Source organism: Strix aluco, chromosome 16 (assembly GCF_031877795.1).
Source record: "Strix aluco isolate bStrAlu1 chromosome 16, bStrAlu1.hap1, whole genome shotgun sequence".
NCBI classification, from domain to species: Eukaryota; Metazoa; Chordata; class Aves; order Strigiformes; family Strigidae; genus Strix; species Strix aluco.
The window spans coordinates 10,987,977-11,009,386 of record NC_133946.1 but is presented as its reverse complement, the minus strand read 5'-3'; the positions used below and the strand labels follow the sequence as shown (position 1 = coordinate 11,009,386).

The 21,410-nt window shown below is 44.9% G+C and overlaps 1 protein-coding gene across 6 annotated transcripts in view; it reads right to left on the bottom strand.

The window, feature by feature from the left end:
* Positions 1-21,410, bottom strand: part of DAGLA (diacylglycerol lipase alpha) — a 73,156-nt gene that overhangs the window by 10,773 nt on the left and 40,973 nt on the right. For all 6 annotated transcript variants that reach the window (XM_074842098.1, XM_074842100.1, XM_074842097.1 and 3 more), the window contains 13 exons: positions 18,817-18,951; positions 17,881-17,958; positions 16,555-16,679; positions 15,219-15,375; positions 14,815-14,898; positions 14,617-14,694; positions 10,433-10,513; positions 8,116-8,258; positions 6,502-6,570; positions 5,382-5,454; positions 4,136-4,332; positions 3,635-3,764; positions 2,465-2,646 (listed from right to left, as the gene is read on the bottom strand). In XM_074842098.1, coding sequence (XP_074698199.1) covers positions 2,465-2,646; positions 3,635-3,764; positions 4,136-4,332; positions 5,382-5,454; positions 6,502-6,570; positions 8,116-8,258; positions 10,433-10,513; positions 14,617-14,694; positions 14,815-14,898; positions 15,219-15,375; positions 16,555-16,679; positions 17,881-17,958; positions 18,817-18,951 — 1,532 coding nt within the window. The remainder of the gene's footprint in view (positions 1-2,464; positions 2,647-3,634; positions 3,765-4,135; positions 4,333-5,381; positions 5,455-6,501; positions 6,571-8,115; positions 8,259-10,432; positions 10,514-14,616; positions 14,695-14,814; positions 14,899-15,218; positions 15,376-16,554; positions 16,680-17,880; positions 17,959-18,816; positions 18,952-21,410) is intronic.

Sequence of the window (21,410 nt, the reverse complement as noted above, 5' to 3'; positions counted from 1 at the left end):
TGAGGCTGCATGGCTCCACACCACCGCAGGCCAGAGGAACTGAGTCCTGGGCACAGAGCTCCTCCTACACCCTGAGGGCACACTGCTCTAACCACGACTGCGAGAAACCTCCGATGTCTCCGTCCTCCCAGCTGAAAACATTAGATACAGCTTCTTCCCTCTGCAAACTCAGGTTCTTGCCCTTCTCCCTTTTCTCCTGGCTAAACATCTTCCCTCTCAAGCACCCTTTTTACTTAGGACCATGGTTCTGCTCCCAGTGAAGCTTGCTTCTAACTGAAGCACCCAAAACCACAGCGCAGTGTCCAGACATGCAGACAAACCCTCTCTCACCCGACACCTCTCTATTGAGAGGATTGAGGCAAGAGAGGTTGAAGGACTAGCCTACAGTTAACCTACTACTTTCTCTTTTTTTCCCCTCACACTCCGGAACCACTCCAGTTTCATGCCTTTGCCTCCTTGTCCGTGCTGGCAATTCCCCTAACATAAATGCCAGGATGCTTTTAGAGGATTGCCCATGACCAATTCAGTTATCATTTCAGGTAGCAGACTTTAAAATAGGTAAAAAAGCAATTTATTCAGCTTAAGACAAGTAAAGATCTTTAGAAAGACACTAAGACTTTAAAGGCTCAGGCAGGTTCCTCTAGAAAGGAGGTGTCAGACACAGGGAAGGAGCTCCCCACACCAGGCACACACAAAACCTGGGATTAGCTGCAGCCAAAGCCACAGCCCTAAAGACAAGAACTTAAGAAGATATCTGGGAAAAGAGCCTGAGCTTGACAGAAGACTGCTGCACCTGCCAAAAGGACATGAGGTATAGGGAAAGGCTTAGAAGTTTGGCCAATATTTGATTCTTTTGTAACTTCAGTAGAGTAATGGTGATCTGAGAACAGGATTCAAGACCCCCAAAAGAGGGAGTCTGACACAGTAAGCTGGCCCTAACCTTGAATTAAACACAACCAGCCTACAACTGCTTCCACTCTAGTGCCTCCCTTAAGCCTTTGTGCCATCTCCCTCATTTCCTTCCCTTTCATACCTCAGAACTCCCCCTCTGCTCAGAGGGAAGCAGCTCCTTGGGTCTGTGCTGGCTGTGGCACAGAAACCACTTGCATGACCAAGTTCATCTTCTCAGGCTCACTGTAGCCTCCACAAACATGGGCCCATCCCTGTTCCTGCTGTTTCATCACAGCTGCGGTTCTGTTTCTAAGCTCTCCTGCACAGTCCCTGACCATTCACTCTCTCTGTGACAAGAACCTTACCATTTTCATATGATTTGCTGTCTTATCTTTCTTCTAAATTTAAATCTCACTAATGTTATCTTCAAGGATACTCAGCTGCCCATCACTCAGCACAGACCATCTCACCCTGCCTCTTCCCACACACACAGAGCTTCTTGTTGGGTCTCTCTACCTGAAATTTCCACAGAAGCACATCCCTTCCAAAGAAATAATCCCCCTTCAGCCACAATCCTGTCTTCTGTTTCCACTCACAACTCCCATTTGCTGTCTCTGACTACAAACCATCTTCCTTCTCTCATCTTCCCTGTTTTGTCTGCAAATTTGCCCTACAAAACGCAATTCTGTGATGGAAGTCATGTATTCCAACTTTGAAATAAGTCTTTGCCCACATTTTTATATTTACTTTCTCTGCTTCTTTTAAGTCTGCGGTCCTGCAGTGCCTCAAATGTTATCTGAAAATCTGCAAGGAGTCTGTCTGCCATTTGCTCCTGGAGGAAAGCTGTTTACACCACAAAGAACAAGCTCTTCTCCAAACTGCTCCTCTGTACACCTTCTTGATGTTCCTCTACCTTTTGGCCTTTGCCAGACTACTGGTGTCAGAGCTGAGTGATGCTCCAGGTGTTCAGAAAACAACCCCTTCAGCACTCAGAACATGCCTTTTCCCCTTGCCTGCTTTCCACTAGACTGAGCTTCCTGCTCTCGTCCCTCAAACAGGACACCAGCTGCTCTCCCCTCACCCACATCCACGTTACCAGATTGTCCTGTTTATGATGCGACTTGTGTAATTTTATAAAGTAGCTTTAAATGCATATCTTCTGGTAAGCTTATGGCTTTCACTGCTTCTCAGCTTTTGAGGATCACCATATAGGTTATCTTTGGGCACCTGAATCACACAAGGAAACAGAAATTTGGCTGCAAGCCAGCAAGCTTTGCCTTTACTGTTTCCAGGAAAACCTCATTTGTCTGGATAAGGAGAAAAGGAAGTTTTCTTCCATACCCTCAACTTCTAGGTTCTCCTGACCTTGCTGCACTCACAGATTCTCAAGCAGCACGAAGGATTCTTTTCCCCCCCCAACATGACACAAGACTTACCAAAGCTAAATATAAGTCCCACAAAGGCAGCCCTTGGATTTATCCTTTCCACAAACATGAATCACAACGCCCCAAGAGAAGGAGGACCCACACCTTGAGCCAACAATCATCCAAAGAAACCAAAGACATATCCTTACTTCGTACTGCTGTTCCTTCTGTCCGCTGTTGTAGCTCCCGTTCCAATCTGCACTGAGGGTCCACTAGGCAAGGGCTGACTCTGGAAGATTAACTCTGGGGTGAGATCCACTTCCGTAGGACTCACCATCACTTTGGCTGCAGAAAGTAAAGCTGTTTTCCCCTTGTTGTAATTCTCCAAGACCTATTCAAGGCAAGCAGAGGAAGAGTAGTGCTTTACAAGCAATAGCAGCTTTGCTGTTCTCAGCTCAGGACTTTCAAACAGCTGGATTTGCCTCTGTTTCTTACCAACACCTTCTGCAACCACAGGCAAGGTCTTGAGATGAAGGATTATATATCAATGAATTCTGACATACTCTGTCCTGTCAGAATGCCCTGCTGGGAATCCAGTGCTGGGGAGGTGACTGGAGGGGAGGTAGTAGGAGCAGCCTTCAGACAGGCAGGACAGAGGAGACTTGGCTAAATCTCCGTGCTAGGAGATAGGTAGAAACTGGAGCTTAGCAGCAGAGACCTGTTCTACAACCATTATAGATAAGTTCAGTCACCCCTCAGACTAACAGCGGGGCGGACTTGTGTCACAGCTCATGTTTCACCTGAGTTGTGGTCTGTAACAGGCAGCTTCTGCGAGAAGGAACCAAAAACCCAACCTCGCATTATTATGACATTAAATTTGGAAAGACGACCTAGTCTGGGACTCTGTGTATTGGGATGGAGATCTACATTCCATTTCCAGACCTCATTACATTCCACTCTAGTAGTCTGTGTACAGTTGCCCCTAGCACAATCCCCTTCCCTCCTCCCCTCTGTTTAATACTGTTATTAAAAATACTGTTTAAAGTATTTAAACACCCAGCTCTGCTTCTGTGTACGTAAATGCTTGGGACAAGGCACTCTCTTTATTAGGGCACCCAAGCGCTCTTGAAATAAGAATTACTAAAACCAGACCCCACCGAAGGTACCTCCCTGGCTCTCCAACAAGCACAGAGCTTTGGCATGGCACCAAGCAGCCTAATCAGCTCACATACAACCCCCTCACTCCATTTTGTGTTTACAGCTCACCTCAGCGGCACCACGATGCTGAGCCTTTCCTGCCCAAACCTGGCTGTCTCCCCAGCCCATGTTACTGCACTGAATGATCCCTCCCCACCCCCAGTCCTAATTTCCTGCGTTACCTTGTTGAGCCCTTCCATGACCACGTACGGGAGGTGTTCATGTAACATCGCCGGCGAGATGATCACCTCATTAAATGCCTTATTGTCACCCCAGATCGCAAAATAAGTGGGATCTTCTTGCTCGCAGCAACTGGAAGAGGAGTTGGGGTCCAAACAGAGGGGAAAACAGGGAGTCAGGGATGAAAGAGCCAGCCAATATTTTGGCATGCACAAGAAACAGCAGGTTGCAGAGACAGCAAAAGCAACAGGAGGAAAAACAGAGGGAGAAGATATTAAAGTACACATGCTGTTGCCATTGCTCCAAAAGTCTGTGCTAGCCAACAGTGACACAACTATCTTTTTATTTTGACTGCATAGGCACAGTCACTGTCACTGTGAGACAACAGGGGAAAAAAAAAAATCACCTCCTTCAGAGATGGGTTCTTGTCTTGGGGAGTTTTTTCCAAAAGAAAGTTTCCCCCCCCGCCCACAGGCTGGCTCGGCAGCTCGGCGCACACTCACCAGCACTGCTCTGCAGGGTGGTTGTGCACCACGTGGATGATGCGGCCGGGCGGGTAGAGCGGTGTGCTTGCCGACAGGGCAATCGTCAGATCGCTGGGGTGAGTCCAGAGCCGGTTACTCGTTACGGAATTTTCTTCCGTCTCTTCGGGGAGCTCTGACTTGGGTATGCACTTTGTAGCACCCACGATGATTCGCCACTGTCCAACACAAGAGAAAGGAGAGAGGAGAGAAAAACAGCAAAGAAAAGCGGAGTCATCTCACAAGGTAGGTTTAAACTGAATGCCTAATACCAGAAAAGACAAAAACAGGTCCTGTGCCCTGATTGCTTAAATAGGCCTAGAGATAGAGATAATCCTGGCCAGAAAAGCTGTTTCTTCTTTTCCCAGTTTTAACCTTACTAGTAGCAACATCTCATCCTTCCTTTTTTTACTGGTCATTTTTGTAGAGCTAAGGATCTAGAGCAAGCACCAACTGGTAACTTAATATATTCCAGGATAAACAAGGTAGATGGAATCAGAATTTTTAATGTACAAAAATAAGCAGAAGACTATACAACATAAACAGAGAAAAATTCTGTTTAAGCCTTTCTTTATGCACTAAAAGAAATCCTAAACACACACACATTCACCAAAAACCCCGTAAGCCAAAACATAAAAACCATAGAATGCCAACAAGAAAAATAAATGTAAGCTCAGTTTTCTCCCTCTACATAGTATTTCACCCCAAAAAAACTTAATGTCTTATGTTTTTTCCATCTCTGCAATGGTAAAGAAGCCTGGGAAGGAACAACTTTCCACATTTCCTACCTCCAAAACATTAAGAGACCACTTATCCTAGAACAGCACCACCCTGACAGCACACAGCAGTGTCTGTACGCAGACAACTGTTGTACTTCCTAGCCTGTTGCCACTGTTACTGGCCAAAAAAAAAGCTACAGTCAGAACACAGACTTTAAAACAGGCTGAGAAAATTTCCTGCTCAGTTATTTCAGTCCTGTGATGTTGAACCTACAGCACAGGAGACAGAATCATTCCACAGCCTGCAAACAGAGGGCAGCCCTTTGCCCTGACCTCTCTGGCCACCTTCCAGCCCTTGCCATCACTCCTCTGGTTACCCAAACAGCCATCACAGCGGCCCTGAGGGGACCTGGAGGGCAGGAGAAGTCTGCAGGATTGCCATGTGACACTAAAAGTTTACCATCACCGCTCAGAGACTCACCTTCAGGTGTTTTAATCTTTACTCTTACCTTCGGTTTGTTACTTCTCTGAAGAACATCCAGAAGCTGCCGGCGAAATCCCTCCAGCTGAGAGAGACCGATTCTGGAAAAGAGGAAGATGGGTTTACAACAGCTGGGGAGGGACAGAAGAACAAGAAATTGTGCTACAAAAGATAAATGCAACAACATCACAATGCAGATCATTTCAGAGGTGGGTTGTGGCATCACCCAGGACCACTAAACCAGGGTTAAGAGGCCACGGAAAACCATCGTGACAATCAACAAGCATGAAACGTAACAGCAGAATCAGATCAGTGAAAACAGATATGAGAGAGGTCAATGAACAGATAACAAGGGAAATGATGCAATCACAGAAACAAGTGAGCAAGGAACAGGATGACACAGAACAGATATATGAGAAAGGTGTCACAGATATAGGACACCACGAAACAGATTACAGGATGGACAAGATTTTGCCACACAGGTTACCAAAAGGCATATTCAATACTGTGTAGGACTTTTCTTCCACTGAATTCTACATGCATTATATTGTACGGACAGAAACATCACCATTTATCTGAGCTCACACAACAGGGCAGAAGCAAAAGTGAAACCCAAGTTGCCTGGCTCCTAGTCCAATGCCCTGTTCAGCAGAACATGCCCAGGAGATGATGAGGGGTGAGAAATACCAAGACACAAGAAATGAGGGAGCTGGTTTGGAGATGCGAGATGATATGGAACAGGTATTCAGGGACAAACAGTACAAAATGAGATGACAGCACATCTAGTTGAGGACAGAGTGTCAAGACGTCCAAGAGAACACAGGCAACCAGGAAGATGGCATTGACATGTCAGATACTGCAACGAGCACAATTACAGAGGCACGATTATTAACCCTTTTCTTTCATACAGGCAGCTGTGAGATGGGGAGTGATATGCCTAGAAAAAAGGCGTGTGAAACACCAATTTAGGTGTCCAGGTAAAAGATGCAGCAATACAGGTAACCAGGACAACAAGAAAGAAGCATACAAGGCCAGGTAAATGAGGAAGCTGGAGACAGATATGATCTAGGTGTTTCTGATAGGAAACAGGTGACTTTGGTAAAGAACAGCAGATACTCATCAAGAAATTCAGACACTTCTCAACTTGCCTGGGCACTAGATCTTTGCCAAGCACGACTGCAGTCACAAACTCTTTTGAATACTCCATGGCATCCTCACTGGAAGAGAAACAGGACCAAGAAGAAGCAAACAGTGTTTCGCTAGCAGCAAACTGCACTTCATTCCCCATTTGCTGCTGGCATCAGAGAGGTTACCAAACAGTGAACCAGGGTCATAAAAACCACAGCCCAAGTTGTTCCAGGCTTTTGGGACTTGCAGCCTGATAAAGAAAAGCCCGATATTCACATCCCACACCCCAGGCAACATTACTGTGCGTAGTGCTCTGAATATACTTGGAAAAGGAAGTGCTCCAACTCCATGTCTCATGGTTGTTTTCCAATAGTTTGGGAATAGTCAGGACAGCAGAAGGGAAGATATTCCATCCTCCTACATTATAAAGACACTGTAGAACTAAGATGGCCACTTTCTGCAGCAACCTGAGTACTGAGATAAGGGGAAATTAAGGTTCTGCAATCAGCTGCCTTCCTAGAGACCTTCTGAACCGGTTATCAGAGGCAGAGGCTGACCTAGAGATGATCCTGGGCACAACACACAGTGCAACAAAAGTGTTGCAGTCAGAGGCACCTCCCTGAAGTCTCAAACAGTTGAGGTAACACAGCACAGCGTGACCCAAGCTATCAAGGCATCTCAGGAGTGGAAGGTCTGAGCAGAAAGCTATAAAATTCTCATGAAACATTCTACAGAACAACTCCTCTACAGCTGGAGAAGACCAGGGATTACGATCATAACAAGGCATGCCAATATCCAGATTTGTCAGCAGGATGGTTTAAAACCCTTGGCTGCTCCTGGAACATGATGCAGTAACTATCACAAGAAGCTTCTGAAAATCTATAGCTGCTTTCAAGTGCCCCCATGATGTCTGTCACCACTAGAAAGACCTTATCTCACCTCACTGCAATCAAGTGGGATGTTTTTGTTGGGCTGCCAGGTAAATAACACAACCAGCAGGTCTGTTCCAGTTTACAGTGGGAGGAATTCACCGTCCCTCTCTTCAGAGATCTGAGGCAGCTACCCCAGATTCCCCCTATAGCCGAGGGAGAGAAACATGCACCCAAGAAGCACAATCCCTCTGACCTATTTTAGGCACCTGTTTTAAAATGACAGAAATCACACTCCAGAAGTGCCAATTTCTTTGTCAGCTGCAAAAGGAGTCCAAACAACTAGATCAACTGATGGAGACATCTACATTCGGTCAAATATCTCCCTTATTGTACCTCTCTTCACAGCAGATGGGGAGAGGACAGACTGGCACTGTGCAGAGAATAAGGAAATTGCACCCCATCCACTCAGGTTGCATTTCCCACTAGTCAGAATGAAATTAGAGCTACAGCCACAGACAACTAAGCCATAAACCAGAATATTTGGGACAGTGGCCACTCGCCATCATAAAGTAAACTCTAAACTATAACACAGAGCAAAAGCTGTCAACAACCCTCAGCTCCTACAGACTGCCTCCATCTTTCTCATGCTTCTTAGGGCAGAGACTTGTCTTTTACTGCTCCTCAGAGCATCACAAACAGGATCCAGCTATAACTACAATCCCCCTTTCTCTTTCTCACTGCTCCTCCTGCCCCAGCACCTACCTCAGCAGCCCACCCGGGGGAGAATAGGCAAAGCACTTCAGCGATGGGTACTGCGGACGCAAGAGGAAGGACAGGATGGCAGCTGTGCCAGCCCCCAGGGAATGGCCAACCACAATCAGGCCATAGTGTTTTGTTCCTCTTCCCTGAAAACAAAAACAAAACATGAAATTGAGGTCAGACTGAAAAGTAAGTCCACAACCCTCAAAAATCTGTCCCTTTCCCCAGCTGTGAGTCTTTCCTGTACATGAGACTCCAGCTGACCAGCTCCTCTGCCCGTGGGAACTGGGGAGAATATTTTAGGTTTTGAAATGGAAGCAGAGTTCCGATTTACACTGTTTATTTTAAGTCACAGTGGCAGTCCCAGCACACTCCTGCCCTGTACCAATGCTTGTTCTGAAGGGATGCTAGAATTCATTCCTTTCTGGTATTTCTCTCCTACATCTCCATCGTCAGTGTTTGACCAACTGTGTCTTCCGTAAAAGAAAAAAGGTAGGAAGAAAAAGGAGACATGCACAAGCCGTTTGAGTTATTTAGGATTTAACACAAGCCTTTCGTTCCTCCTCAAATCTGACAGCCTTCTGATAATATCCAAGGCCAGGCTCACACACCTGAGGTCTCCCTGGTTCTAGAAATTACTTGCTTTCATTAATTCCATCACTTGTGCAGGCTGAAAAACAGAAATCCTAACTAGCAGTTTGAACAGTAGTCTAAGTCTAGACGCTCTCAGCAGCTGGCCACCACCCAAGTAATTCAGAGACTAAACTGTTCTCTAACGTTTTGGACTGTTCTTGTTAGAGGCTAGAGTGCTAGGCATGGCTTAGAACCTAGAAGTTCACTAAGACAATGTTTGAAAAGTTTCAGTCTTGTTTTGCCAAGCATCCTGTTGGCTTTACATAGGGAGAGAAAATCCAGCATCCAACTCTCCACGGCCCCAGGTCACCACAGTGGTGACTACACTTGGACTTCCGTGTAAGATAAAAACCCACACGCAGAACAGAAGACCAGGCCACAGAATAGAAGATCTATCTTTGTGTCATCTTCCTTCTCAAAACCACCTCTAAGCCACCATCGTGCCTGTTACAGTCAGTGAGGTGAAGGCTGGGGGAGATTTAAGACTTTATGGACCTCGCTTGTTACACTTTTTCCCTGAATTTCTGTTGCTAGCAACTGTCAGAAACAACATACTGGGCTAGATGAACCTTTGGTCGGACCTGGGATGGAATTTGTTCTGGCCACAGCACTCTTTCAGATATTCTTCAGAGTTCAGCTTCAGACAGTAATTAATTTTCTACACGCAAGCCAGTTGCTCCATCTCACATTAACCAAGCTCTCTCCATCCTTGTGGGTCACGTCCAGCTAGTTACACTATTTTTCAATTAGAAGTTGGACCCACCGTACATAAAGCCAACTTCAAACAGACCAGGATATGATACTTATTATCACACACAGAGACAACCAAAGTGTAAAGCTTCGAACATCACCATATCCTTACAAGTCAGGTAGCAACTGAGCTCTATAGGACATCAGGAAAAATTCCTCATGAGTAACAGCTCACTTAAGACCAATTTTCACTGTCTGGGCAGAGAGGAATAAAGCACCATATAAAGAAGTCAAATGCCTACGTATCTCTCCCTACATCTACCAACCATCACAAGGCAGACACTTCAGTGCTGACTGCTACGACACTCAAGTTTTGGGGAACTGTTGAGGCTTTTATCCCTCTTTTCTCTCTCCCTTAAGCTATTGCTAATTCCCCCATGGGCACGTTCAGGCCAAGGCACTCTTTGGGCACGAGAAGAGGACAGCTGGCTGACAGCAGGATCAGGCAGTTCAGAAGTTCTGTCCCCAACAGGGACAGACTGCTGTTACTGACAAAGTAAGGTACGCTGCTTCGTAACACCTCTCTTGGGTTCTCTGATAACTCTATCACAAGGAATGTGCACACACAGTCAGAATGGCATCCCATTGCTGTCTCCAAACAGAATCTCCATAGAGATGGGATTTTAGTTCCTGTTGATTTGTTTTTAATGCTCCCTGTCCTGCCTTGCCACTAAATAGGACTTCCCGCCTTAGCTTTGCCTGAGAAAAAAAAAATAAAATCAGCAGCTCTGCAGTATTCGTGGTTTCAAACTAAAAAAGCCTTGGGGGAATGAGTAACTAGTTGCCTGTCTGGTAATCCAGAGGGATAGGAACTAAAGGAAGGCTTGAGAAATTAGTACAACAGATTCAGGGACATGGAGGTTTCCCTAAAACCAGTGTTTTGGGGAAATCTTGTCTTCTGTATAGTCTGCAAGAATAAAAGAAAACCAATACTCACTAAATCTCGTCCAAAAGCTTGAGAAAGCACCATTTCTTGCTCCAGTTTCTTCTTGATGTACTCAGCAGATAGCACCATTCCCTGAGGGAAACATGAAAACAGAACAGGATATTAACGGTTGAGTATCAGCCCTGGTCTAAACATTTAGCAGAGACTACACTGCCCCGAACGCAGAGTAAGTGCCACACAGCACATGTCAGGGTTGAGGAAGAACACTGGCTCCACTCCACATTTAGGAACAGACTTCATGAGGCAGATGTCTTGGCTCACTGATTACCAGAGCCACAAACTGTTTGGAAGTAATGACATTTCTTAAATTAAGATAATACTCAAAGGACCTATTCCTGGGCTCACAGTGCAAAGTCTAGGGAAAAAAAACAACCAACCCACACAAAACAACCCACTTCTTAAAGACACGGTTGTGTATCTGTTAGTTCAGCAGACACTGGGACCTGCAGTAGAGTGGAGAAACTAACTTTGATTTTCTGCACGTCAGTGCCTTAACAGCAAAACTGTACTCGTCCATTTAAATCTGAACAAAAGCATGAACTAGCTTAACAAGCTCACAGGGAAAATAATACAAACACCAAGACACTACTGGAGGGGAAAAAGCAGCAGCATTTATCTGTATAGGAAGAATTATTGATGACTTGGAGAAGGCAACAACTATTAAGGGGATTCAGCTGTCAAAGGGCATTAATCACAAATTATTGAAGGTTTTTATTCACTAGAAGCTACGAACTGCTGGAAGATGGGAAACAAGCTGTTAGTCTGGTTCTAAACATCTATGCTCTCTGCTGAGGCTGCAGCTGGAGAGTGTTTCTCCCTCTCTAATCTGCAGCTGATCTGTTATAAACAAGCACCTAGAATTTGGTCTGCTGCATAAATCCTTGGTTATGCTGCTACTACTGTTTAAATCAGCAGTAAGCAAGCCTGAACCACAAAGGCTGAAAAATTGTGATGTAGGGTGAACAGGGGTAAACAGAAATCATCTAATTTGGTGATTACAGATGTCAAATAATTCACACTGATCAAAAACCAGGGAAGATTATCTCCTTTGTTATTTTCCATTACACCCATACCTGAAAACAGTTTAAGTACAAAGTGAATGTTATTGAGCACTGTTTAATCTCAGAGACATAAAAGAATTAATGGCCCTCTCAAAAAGCAAAGAAATGTGGAATTTTCAAAGTCCTCAATATCAAACACACCATCAAAACCACTCTGACTCCTGAAGAGGAATAGCAGAATGCAGGTGATTCTGCTGAGCCTGTAAATGGGACAGCTGTACTGCCACCATCATTATCAAAAAGCAGATGTCGAGGTATTTCATGCCCATGTTCAGATCTCTCAGCAGCTAGCCAGCTTCCACTGCGTTCAGAAGAGTCTCCATTTCCAACTCTAATGAGAAGTGAACAGCAGACTACTTCTATAAATTTCTAACGTGAATTTAGGATTCTATTTTTGAAAAGCGTGACCTAAATCCATGGTGATATTACTAATGGGCTGTTAGTCAGCCTTATAGCTATATTTTTGATAATTAAAGTATATTCTAATATAGACAGTGATTTTAATATTATGGAATGAGACTTCTATCACTGCAAAGTTACATTTAGACTTTCCATTAAAATGGAGACTGTCTCATAAGTTTCAAATGAATCTGTGCTTAATTTTCAAACCTCACATGTAATGAAGATCTAGGGAAAGTGAAGGGGAAAATATTTGGTATTGCTTTGCAGTTTGAAGGCACAAAACTGCTCTACGGTATTTGAATTGTGTGAAAACCCACGGAGGGGCTCTATTGGTAGAAAGAAGAGCTTGAAAGTTATTGCTGTTACTGACTGGTCCATCAAACTGGTGAGAGCTGTTCTCATGGCTGAGCTCTCAGGGCCTCCTCCAGGCAGCTACTCCTTGTCATCCCACTTGGGTCAACACCAAGAAAAAACCTCCGTAACATCTTCACTTTAGTAGTTTTGTTCTACATAACTTCAAGAGAATTAAGTATGGATTCATGCCCTTGACTGATGAATATTTTAAAATTAATTTGTTATAAAAATCAGTGGGTTTTATTTCAAAACTAGTGAAGCTAAAGTTTTTTTTTTTTCCACGGTTAACTTCCCCTCTGAATTCTGACAATACCTTTTTTTTTGGCATGCTAACCCATAAACCTTAGTTACAGCTATGTTTTTTGACCCAAAATAGCTCAGACACCTAATATATACTTTAACTGTGGCATTCACAGCAACCCAAGCAATCAAACACTTTCAGCCGTGGTACCGGTGGGGTGTTAAGGCAGCTCACGTAACCATCAAGCGTTTTAATTTGTCGGATGTCTGATCAACCCCACGTGCAGCACAGAGACAGGCGGGCCCGCAGGTGGAGATACCAGGCCACGCCAGCCTGCTGGACAGAACCAGCAAGAAAAATAACAGAAATCAAACAACTTACAGGAAGCTGCCGAACAGCCAAGTACTTTTCTCCAAATTAAATGTGTTAGCAAGACACTTCATTTATTTTTGTATTAAAGTTGACTACTGGACATTAAAAATGCATTGAGACAGACATTTTTAAATTCTATTATCTCCATTAGTTTCCCTCAGGAATCAACAGTACATTATTGTCTGAAGATTAATATTGATAATAATTGAAGATAAAGCTATATTTCTCTACTAGCAACGATCAAAAAAGAAATAACACAAAGGCCAAATAAAAACTCAATATAGAACAAAGGGAATGATCTGATGATGTTTCATATAAGTCACTGGCATACAGATATTTTCACATAAAGATCAAAAGAAAAGCGAACTTCTCCAAGGATCTATTCATAGCTTTTCCGTGCATTAAAAATAGAACAAAACCCCCTTGCTTCCCTTTGGTTTCCTTTTACCTTCCTTTCTCTGTACAAACTGTTGATCACACTAATTGTGCAAAGTCATTTTGGGCTAAATGAATTCATACAAAGCCAAGTGACATTATCACTGACAGCAGACGTAATGCTTCAGAAATGTTAAACAGTAAAGATTCACAGAGCTAAATATCAGTTATGCTACAAAATAACCTCATTTATCTATATATAGTGTGTCTCTGTATATCTCTCTCTATAGATATTTTTATCTATATATGTTTCCATAACATGTCCTATGTAAGCACCAGGTTGATTAATTTTCTCATTTTGGGGGAAAGAAAGGAAATGCCCATTAGCCAAATCGGGGGTACACAACACTATCTCCACAAAGACCCACTGTGATAGACTTGGAGAGCACAGAACATCCAAACACCACTCTTGGGTAACCACTTCTTTATCAGACCCACCCCCAGCCAAGCATTTGAGTACGTGGTTACCTACCAGCTACTAACACTCTACTTCCTCAAGCAGAGCATCGAAGCCTGGAGAAGGGGTTTGGCATTCAGGCAGGACATCATGAATGAAGCAGGAGCTCCCAGCTCATGGCTCCCAAGGAGTTACAAGCTCCATGTCCTGCCCTGAAGGGACCCCGACCAGATGATCAGCAACATCTCGTCCCTCTGAGCAGCAGCATTTCCACCAATCGCTACGTTCCTTCCAACATGCACAACCTCCAGTTTGTATTTTTCTTTCCCAATCTGGCACCGCATCTTGAGAGGCTGCCAAATTCCTGATAATCTTAAAACTCAGCATGTGTGTCACTACTTTGCTGGACTGGGGCACAGGTCAGCTCTGGAATAAATTGATTTAGCCAGCCCAGTCCTCATCACTAACATGGACACATAGCATCAGTCTAATTACACAGATGCAAGTCCTGCCAGTATCCTTTTACGAGGTTCAATGCCCATCCCGTTGCAACAGAATTTTAAACACATTCTCAGTGTTTGATTGCAAATTCTGAAAAGGTCAGTTGGAAGAAAAAAATAATTTGAATGGCTCCAATAATTTTGTTCTATGTCTCCACAGATGCCTTTTTCAGTTTGTTTTTTTACTAATTGTATGGGTTTTTTTAATTACAGACATAGCAATTTTAACTGTTACACTAAGGATTTCATTTTAACATCTCAAAGCCGTTTCACTGCAATTATGTAACATCCTTCTGAAAAGCACCTCAAGCAATTAAGACCACTTTTTTTTGGGCCTATAATTAAAAAGTCAAAACATCAGGAAAAAAAGGTGGGTTTTTGTCTGGGGTTTGCTGTTGTTTTCTTTCACATACCTTGTGTCCCAGCCACGTTCCATGGTGACCCTCAACTGGAAGGCGCTCTGCATCCCCAGTTAGGTCAGTCAGGGCATCCTGGAAGAAAAGGAGTCGCCGTGTTTCAGGTCAGTCAAACACCAAGTGCGAGCCAGGAAGGTCTCAGACTCTCCTGAAGGCTGGCCAAGGGTACGTGAGGCCACTGCACAGTGCACTTACTTTTGGAGACAGAGTTCCTCGGATACTAATGACCACCTTCTTCTTATCATGGTCCACAGCCACATAGAAAGGCGTTTCATAAACCTGGAAAAGATCCACTACTGTAACAATCAGGTGAGACATTCCTGTTTAATTATTCTCCTGCTCAGGGAAAAGGAGGCAGAGCAGCATGACAGGTTATGCCTTATGGGTAAGCACTCCTCTGAATGATCTGATTTTTTGGCAGTAGTAAATATTTCTGTCCAAGTGGCAGAATTTCTTGATGCAGAGAGAGGATGGGAAGCTCTAGGGTCAGGAAAAGGTTTAAGTTTCCTTCTTTGCACCACTACCTCTGGAAGCACGTAAATCCCATTAGTAAATCGGAGCACACCCCAAATATGAAGGGGGTTGCAGATTCTCCTTACTGCATCATGGCAAGATGTGTAAACAATGTCCACCGAGGTCATATTCTCATCCAAGAAGTGGCGCCGGATGGCGATGGCATTGCAGCCACAGCAATTATCCTCTTCAATGGTGACACTGGGTGCGTAGCGGGGACGTGAAGGACAGAGACAGCAACATCTGCAGAGGAAAAAAATAGCTTTGAGGAAAAGAGGAACGTAGAAGAGACTGGCTTTAGAGTGGAATGCCTAGAGATAAGAGAAGACGACCCTGCATGCCACACTGGCCTCATCTCAACAGTAGTGATTTCCTTCGCTTTGTAGGAGCTCTTGCACAAAACAGCACACAACTCGTGTTTCAGCATCAAAACGGGTCACTGGGATCAGATGTAGTTTTCCTTCTGAGCACCAGAGAGCGCTACAGTGCAACCAGTCCCCAAAGGATCAATGGACCGTGGGGCTGGGATCTCTCCTCAAGGGATACTATGCTTCACAGCACAGTCCTACACTGCTTCAGCACAGAAAGCAGCTAGCATTTCCCCTGATCTAGATCTATTTATAACCAAAAGCAGGTCTAGAATCGTCCCAGAACAAAAACAGAAGTGCACTTTTTTTTTTCCTTCTTTCCCTTATGAGACACTTCCCAAATAAAAGCACTCAAAAGGAAGCACATTCCTCCTAATGGGTTCAGTACAGAAGTTGCCTGCTTAAGTGCAAAAAGCTCAACCCCAAAGAGAATCTGATGGCAGCATTATGGCAGCTGAAAGCAAACACTTAAAACAATGCAACCCTGAACTACAGCATTGCTACCATGAGGTGAGCACTACACAGCATAGCAGAAAAAAACCAATTAGTCATAGAGAACACAGCACAAACTCTGGCCGAGCCTTGCCGATGCTTTAATAAAGACCCAAATGTCAACTCCCTGCATATCTGGGCTTGCCAATAAATCTGATTTCTGAGCTCCAAGATGGCTATTTTGCCTCAATGTGAAAGCAGTCTTGTGCCAGATGAGTTCTCTCCGCTGGCTGGTCAAACTGCACAGGACTGGCATGATCCTTAGTGCAGAGAGGATAGAGCATAGGACAGTCCGGTTTATTTAACAAAATAAGCAGAGAAGCAACTAAGGAAGAGATTGAGGAGAAAGATGTTGGAGTATGAAGGCACAGAGTTACTGAGAGATAGAAAGAAAAAAGCATGAAAAGGGAAAAGAGGGAAAAAGCAGAAGAGAAAAGGAAGAGGAAAAAATTGAGGGATGATGGAGAGCAAACTGATGAAAGAAAGGCTATTTCTAAATCTCGGAAAAACAGAAGGGAAAAGGGAAGAAGAGAAGGCAGTGATAGACAGGATGGCCACTCACGAGCAGGATCTGGCCAGGCGACAGAGTCCACATGTGGGCTTCCTCATCAGGTATATGGGCCAGCCATAGGCAGCCAGGGCAAACAGCATGTAGTAACACACCTCTTTGTACCGCTGCATCTCTTGCTGAAAGAGACAGGAGACTCACTAAAGGCCTTATTCGCTTTTAGGTAGTGAGTTTTTCCACTGTTTCCCTTTTCCCATCAGTTAAGACACATGCCCCCTTCTTCCTGAGCGCCAGCCTTCTCTCTCAGCACCACTGTCAGCATTCCCAAGTGACTGCGGGAGAGCAAACTGGTTATGCTGCGCAAGATCCTCCCCCTCCCAACAGCAGCTCAGGACAGGTACACCTATTTTTCCTGAGCGGAAGGGCCCAGCTACCTGTTTAACAAAACTAGAAGTTAGTTTTAGAGAAATTCTCCTCTGTGTATCAAACACCCTGCTGCAGAGGAAGGTGGGTTTTCCCCCACCCTACCCTAGCTGAGGAGAAGACAAACTAGTTTAAATCCCAAGAAGATGAGCTCTCTAAATATGCTGCTTCCACAGAGTCATGGGCTGTAAGATGCCCAGGGAAGACCATAAAGCCCATCCGGGGCCACACGCCTCAGTGCTGTCTCCTACAAGCTCTGCTGACATCCCTCCCCACACACACTCTTCCTCAAAGGGAAGACAGCCTGAACATGAGCAGGGTGTTAGTGTTAAACACACCGGAGTCCAGCACAGCCACAAGCAGGTTAATCACAGAATCACTTGATCAGAGATGCTGCAATGGGGTCAGTCTTGCCCCTCTTGCAGCAATATCACCTAATTGAGGGGAGTGAAGTTTGCCCAACGAAGGGCTGCAATAGCAGCATGCCAGGAGAAAAGCCAAGCTTAAATCACACAGACCGCAGCCATTTCCCATCCTGAGAACTGCCAACAATCAGCCCCAGGGAGGAAGGCTCTATCTCACTCCAGGCAGCTCCCTGCCCTTCCCAAGGTGGAGCCCTGCCTGCTGGTGCTTCCAGATGAAGCTCTGCATGGCCCTTCCTGGATGCAGCGCTCAACTCGCACCACTGGCTTCGGAGAAACCTCCCATTACCTGCCCCCATCAGAGTGGAAATACAACCACTTCCCACAGAGAGACAGAGAAAGCTTTAACAAGTGATCTGAAGACAAAAAGCCTCCAGAGAGCAAGTGTTGTTACCAGATTCTGTTGTACTAATCTTTAATTTCTTTGATTATTCTAGAAAGGGGCAGAAAGGAGTAAGAGAAGCCATTGAGAAAAAGAAAACAGGCTACACGGGGAAGCGTGGTGAGTGAGCAAGATCGCAGTCCAGTGACTTACCGCGTTTTTCAGATCCAGATACTTTGTGTTCCTGGTCACTGGCATTCCGGACAGAAAAGCTAAAATGTCATTGTTTGCCTGTAAGTCACAAACATAGATAAAAATTCTTCACTGTGTCACCAAGCCAAAATCTACCAAAATCTACACCTGAGAAACAGAAAGCACTATGTACCCCAGGTAAGATACCTTCAGGTATCCCAACCAGTTTCCTCAACTGGTTCCAATTCTTCTGTTCTTACTTCTGCCTGATCTGATCACTTCTGTCTGAACCTCACCTTGGGGGGAAAAAAAAAAACAAAACCATTTTCTACTGGGCTGCCCAGAGCCGTGGTGGAGTCCCCATCCCTGGAGGTGTTTAGGAGTAGGGTCGACATAGCGCTGAGGGATCTGGTGGAGTTGGGAACTGTTAATGTTGGGTTGATGGTTGGACTGGATGATCTTCAAGGTCTTTTCCAACCTAGACAATTCTGTGATTCTGTGACAATCCCCAAGTCTCAACACCAGTAACGGCTTGGAAATTCAGGAATTTTTCCCTGAAGTTCCTCCTGCAGCTTTACCCAGATGCCGCAGTCTTCTCCACATCCCTACAGAGGAGTCATCTTCCCATTCACTTCCAAGTACCCACCACCTTCTTCAAGGCACATGCCCCTTTGGGGTCAAGAGCTAAAACTGTATTTATCACCTGCCTAGAAGACAGGTTTCACAAGCTTGATTCAGTATCAGTTAGGCCCTTTGAGAGTCTCAGAAAAAGCTGCTAAAGTCGTTTGCATTTTTATTTGACAGCTCAGTGACTGGCAATAGCCCATCACACAACAGAAACAAGGTGGGCAGAGTCATGCAGCTCTCCCACACCCAGTCACAAGAGCAGCAGGTAAGTCAGAGGCTAAACAAGATGCCCACTGCCTCCGGGTGCAGCCACGGGCCCCCTCCACCCACCTCATCCAGCACAGCGTTGCGCTTTGCCCGCTGACGTTGGCGCAGAAGAACCAGGCCTGCGATGATGTCAGATGGGACGATGTCAAGGTCTCGGAAAAACTCAGCAAAAAGGTAGGCGATTTCAGAGTAGGCGTCCTGCAAAATCCAGGGAGAGAAGAGTTTAGGAGGAGGAGTTTGGGTGTGGGGAGCCTCAAAACAGGACACAGAAGGAGAACCAATGCGGCAGCAATGGCCTCATTTCTGTAGCACTCTCTCCAAAACATCCACGCGATTCCTTCAGGGAACACCATATCTGGTCTAATCATATTAATATCTCTTATTTATTTTACACAGTCACACTCAGAGGCCTCAGCTGAGACTGAATTTGTACTATGCTGGGTACTTATGTGTGGGCAAGCAGACCACCTCGACATCAAAACAGACACGAAGAGAGAGAAAGGAAACATTTTCATCTCTACATTGTAAATAAGACAGAGAAAGTAAGATGAGAACCAAGCAAATCCCAATCCAGTGTCACCCCAGAGTCATCCTTTCTCCTTAAAAAGCAATTCCATTTGAACAAAGCCTATTCAGGGGGGGGAAAAAGCACAGATTTTGTCCTATTTAACAGTCTCTTCAATCTTGTAACTCTGCCCTGGGATCGTTTTGCCCATACTTAACCCAGACCTCACCACCCCAGACACATCACAAAGTGACAGCTTGTGAATCCTGCCACTGAACAGTCTTGTAGCTGCTCTTTGCTACATGATTTCAAGGAGTTAATTACAACAAGCAGCTGTTACACATGGCAGCTCTTGGTACTGAAGGAGCTGACCAAATTACCAGGCTTTTCCAGGTTTATCTTGGACTATACCCAAGCAAAAAGGGCCTGAAAAGGAAAATCTGGAAAAAGATCTGAGTCATTAAATGCAGAGTTCCCAGAATAGGAGGTGACCAAACCCAAAAAGGGAAGACACCACAGGAGGAACAGAAGTAGAAGTGACCTGAGAGGGTCACGCGAAGGCTATGAAGCAGAGCGACGGATATTTTGAGGAGAAACATTATTTTCCCTTTTGCTCTGTACTACAAAAAAACCTCACAAGATCTTCAGTGAGAATAGTTTGGGAGGTTGGGGATGGGCTGGACTGTGAGACAATGGTGCTCTGGCCATTGCTCAGACCAGCAAGCTTAAAGACAAGGCTGACCCAGAGGGTGGATCAACAAAACACGGGACTGAACAAGTGCTGCAGTACTCCAGCGGTCATTTTGACTTCTTTCCTACTAAGGTCTGTCATCGCCTTATCCTGAACTTTCAGCCCATGTTTTCATCGCATTCTTTACTCAGCACGTAAAGCCACACAACTGCGGTCCTGTTTGTAGAAAGCCCAAGCTGTGCACTTGAAGAAAAGCTGGGTTTTGGGACAGGATCTCTCCACTTCTCTTCACTGACCAGCAAGAAAGTAAATCCCTTCTCTCCCTAGCAGTCTTGCAGGAAGTGACCTACATTCTTTTATCTCTGACAGACTCCTGGAGTGCAAGATTACTTTCTGTCATTTTTCACTTGCCTACAAAAGCAAGTTAAATCACCATTAAGAATGGAGCTTCAGGTGCCAGCTGTGCAGCTTTCCATACCAGCCGTGCCTTTGAAGAGCAAATGGACTGGCATTAACCTCTCCAACATTACAACCGCAGTATCCTTGAAGTACTGACCCCATAAATCTTAGCACAGTTCCTATAAGCACAGAAGAAATGCAAACAGCCTTGAAGTAAAATATGACGAACACCCATTAACCCAAAGGGACTGCAACACCCCTTAATACTCTGACCCAAGTAAAGGGCCATAATGGAAGTTCAACACGTCTGTTCTGAAGGAAGAGTTTTTGCTGGAGCACCTGATGTTATATTCTAGGATTGATGTAGTGTTCTGCTACAAACCCTGTGGGCTCTGGGGCTGGCAGGGCCGGTGGAGACTCAGCACTTTCAGACTTCACTCCAGACCCATCTGAATGGATTCTTGCCCTGATGCCATGTCCCCTCAGCAGAACTATTTTCCAGCCCAGATGATCCTCTGCTAGAACATTTTTTCCATGAATACTGGGAGAGACAGCAATGGATTCATTTCTGATCCATTACATACACATTCATTCCGTACACTGTCATGCCAGGACACAAAGAGTCAGGGCTTGTTTCTGCAAAGAAAAGAGCCTGGGAAGTGCTCAAGCTGAATGTAAAATGGAAATTCAATAGCACAAGGAATTTGAAGATTCTGGTATCTGCTTTTATCCTGAACTAAAAAAAAAAAGTAGAAACAGTCACTGCAGAATGAAAAGTTTGTTTAAAAAAAGCTTGACAAAGTGAAATATTTTGCATTCCTGAATAAAATAGAGTTGTTCAGAAACCAGGCCATTCAGATGCCTGTCAGGGCTCTCTAGCCAGGCTGCTGCACCCTCAGGACAGGTGTCTGGATACCTGGGCAGGGTGACCTGGTTGTGCTGTCAGGGGAAGGGAAGGTGCCTCTGCTGTCGCAGCACAGGCAAGCGGAGGAGCAGAAAACAACTCCCCAGGAAATGCTGCTGTTTGAGCCGCCGTGACACAAAGCTTGTTCTGTTTCAGTT